Genomic DNA, 3,282 nt, shown 5'->3' on the forward strand with positions numbered 1-3,282 from the left:
GGGGTCTCTCCTCAACCTCAAGGTCCTTCATGAACCTCAAGGTCCCTCTTGGGCACCTGGGTCCCCTTGGACACTCAGGTCCTTCATGAACCTTGAGGTCCTTCAGGAACCTCGAGGTTCTTCCTGAACCTCAAGGTCCCTCTTGGACACCTCGGGTCCCCCTTTCTCGGTTACATGGGGGTGTCCCCCCCCCGCCCCGAACCCTTGGGCGCCCCTACCTGGAACTTGTTGGTGGAGTTGAAGGGCAGTTCGGCCACTTTGGGGAACCGGCCTCGCGCCTCCGTCACCGGCCCCACCGTCACCTCCGCGAACTTCAGCAGCGCCGTCTCCGAGGCGTCGCCGATGACGTCACGCTGCCGGGGGGAGGGGGGAGGGGCTGAAACGGGGTGACCTCCCACCTCCCACCCCACCACCCCCACCCCCATAGGGCCCCTATGGGGCAGGTCCTGGCCCCTGTTGGACCCTCCCAGCCCCATGGAGGACGCCCACGGAGGTCCTAGATGCCTCCTCTAGGGGTTCTGCTCCCTAGACATCCCTCCCAGCCCCACAGGGGACCTCTCTATGGGTCCTGGTCCTTCTCTACCCCTCCCAGCCCCACATAGAGCCCCCTAGATGTCCCGTGGCCCCATAGGGCGCCCCCCACCTTGGCCACGGGGACGTCGTCCTGCCCCGGCTTGAACTGGGCCCGGTTGCAGAGGGTGACGACGCGGCTCAACATGGTCCACGTCTCCGACGATTGGTCGAAGCTCTGACCTTGGGGGTGGTGGGACCAATTTGGGGGGTCACCTCCGAGGGACCCAGGTTGGGGAGGGGCAGATATGGGGCAGATATGGGGCGGGGGCGCATCCGGGCTCACCCGATTGGTCCTCGGTGGTGTCGGCCGTGTGGATCTGGTTGTCGAACCAGAGGTGGGCCACCGTCATGCGGTTCTGGGTGAGGGTCCCCGTCTTGTCGGAGCAGATGACCGAGGTGGAGCCCAAGGTCTCCACGGCTTCCAGGTTCTTCACCACGCAGTTCTTCCTCGCCAACCTCTTCGCCGTCAAGGAGAGGCAAACCTGGGGGGGTGGGGAGGTGGGGAGGTCCCTCAGCATCCCAGGGAACCCTGGGAGATCCTGTGGCACCCTATGGGATGCTTAGGGACCTCCTGGAGCTTCTGAGGTGGCTTTGGAACCATGAGGAGCCCCAGGGAAGAGGTTGATGCCCATGGAGCTGTAGGGAGAACCAGAACCAATGTGGGACCTCTGGGGTGTGTTGGACCCATGGGGACCTCAAGAGTCCCAGGGGAGCCCCATGGTTCCATGAAGACCCTCAAGCCCCTCATGGAGACCTTCAAGTCTTCAGCACCCGTGGCTTTTGATGGGGACCTCATGGGTCCCAGGTGAGTCCCGTGAAGACCCTCAAGTCTCCCAAAGCTCCCATCCTTTGTCACGTGACCCACAGCCCTAGAGCTCCAACCCCACCCCAAGCCTATGACGCCCCCAAACCGTACCGTGACGGTGGCCAGCAGCCCCTCGGGGACGTAAGCCACCACGATGGCCATGAAGAAGACCATGGCCCGGAGGAAGGGGTAACCGATGACCATGGCCACCACGAAGAAGGTGGCCCCGAAGAAGATGGCGAGGCCGGCGATGATGTCGACGAAGTGCTCGATCTCGATGGCGATGGGCGTCTTCTCGTTCTCCACCCCCGAGGCCAAGCTGGCGATTCGGCCGATGATGGTCCTGTCCCCCGTGTTGATCACCAGCCCCACGGCCGTCCCTGGAGAAGCCAAGAAGGTTGTGGGGGGGGGACACCCAGCTGTTGGGGGGAGGGGGTGTGGGGGGTGTGGGGTTGAGGACCCACCTTCCAGGCACATGGTGGAGAAGAAGGCGATGTTGCGGGTCTCCAGGGGCGAGTCGTGGGTGCACTCGGGGGAGCGCGTCTGGGGCTCCGACTCCCCCGTCAACGATGAGTTGTCCACCTGGAGGTGGTGGGATGAGGCCACCGGGTCACCCCGAGGGGGTCTGGGCACCCACCAACCCCCCCAAAAAAGGGGGTCCAGGACCCACCTTACACCCCTGAGCCGAGATGATGCGAATGTCGGCGGGGACTCGGTCCCCTCCTTTGATCTCCACCAGGTCCCCCACCACCAACTCGTTGGCGTTGATCTGGAGTTTGTCACCTTCTCGGATGACCGTGGCTTGCTGGGAGGGGACAAGAGGAGCCGGGTGAGGGGGGGGGACCCAGATGTCCTGGTTGGGGACCCAGATGTCCGGGGTGAAGGGAAGGAACCCCAGAATCCAGATGGTCCCACCTGAGGGACGAGGTTCTTGAAGCTGGCGATGATGTTGGTGCTCTTGAACTCCTGGTAGTACCCGAAGCAGCCGGTGACCACCACGACGGCGATGAGGGCGATGGCGAGGTAGAGCTGGGGGGGGGGGGTGGGGACAAGATCAGGCCCCCCCCCCCCCCGGGGGGGGGGCCCGGGGGCGCCCCCCCCCCCCAGGGTGGGGACCCGGGTGTCCGGGTGGTCCTCCCCTCTCCAAGAGGGACCCAGATGTCCTGCTCCTCCTCCTCCTCCCCCAGAAGGTTCTAAGCAGCCTGGAACCCCTCCCAGATCCCACCTCTTGAGGGTCTCTGGCTTCCAGGTGCCCCCCAGGATGGTCCCAGATGTGGGTCTAGGTGTGTCCCCCAGAGATGGACCCAAATGTCCCCCCCAAGATGGACCCAAGTGTCCTCTCCATGATGGACCCAGCTATTCCCAACCCAAGGAGCCACGTGTCCCCTCCTGAGATGGACCCAGATGTTCCTCCAGGTGGACCAAGATGTTCCTCAACCCACGGACCCACGTCTTCACCCCCCTTAAGGTGGACCTAGATGTTCCCTCTGAGATGATGGACCCAGGTGTCCTCCCCCCCCACCGCAGATGGACCCGGGCGTACGTTGTCGGAGCTGCCGCGGTCCCCCTCCCCCTCCTGCACGCCGTAGGCGATGAGACAAATGGCGGCCGCGACCCACATCAGGCACTGGAGACCCCCGGCCAGTTGCCGTCCAAACTTGACGCACTCGGGGGTCCCCTTGGGGGGACGGAGCTCGTTGGGACCATCCCGCAGCAGCCGCTCGGCTGCCACCGCCTCCGCCAGGCCCTGCCGGGGTCAAGGGGGGGGTCACGGGGTCAATGGGGTCAACGGGGTCAATGGGGTTGATGGGATGAATGGGGTTGATGGGATCAATGGGGTCGATGAGGGTCATAGAGTTGATGGGGTCAATGGGGTCGATGGGGTCGATGGGGGCAATGGGGTT

At 64.5% G+C, this 3,282-nt stretch overlaps 1 protein-coding gene across 1 annotated transcript in view; it reads right to left on the reverse strand.

The window, feature by feature from the left end:
* The window catches only part of LOC106899892 (potassium-transporting ATPase alpha chain 1-like), a gene marked incomplete at its 3' end in the record, with an annotated part of 28,979 nt that overhangs the window by 16,292 nt on the left and 9,405 nt on the right, over positions 1-3,282 (reverse strand). The window contains 8 exon segments of the mRNA XM_014961832.1: positions 219-353; positions 644-753; positions 857-1,055; positions 1,490-1,758; positions 1,843-1,960; positions 2,049-2,183; positions 2,294-2,407; positions 2,922-3,125. Coding sequence (XP_014817318.1) covers positions 219-353; positions 644-753; positions 857-1,055; positions 1,490-1,758; positions 1,843-1,960; positions 2,049-2,183; positions 2,294-2,407; positions 2,922-3,125 — 1,284 coding nt within the window.

Source organism: Calidris pugnax, unplaced genomic scaffold (genome assembly GCF_001431845.1).
Source record: "Calidris pugnax isolate Ruff unplaced genomic scaffold, ASM143184v1 scaffold995, whole genome shotgun sequence".
NCBI classification, from domain to species: domain Eukaryota; kingdom Metazoa; phylum Chordata; class Aves; order Charadriiformes; family Scolopacidae; genus Calidris; species Calidris pugnax.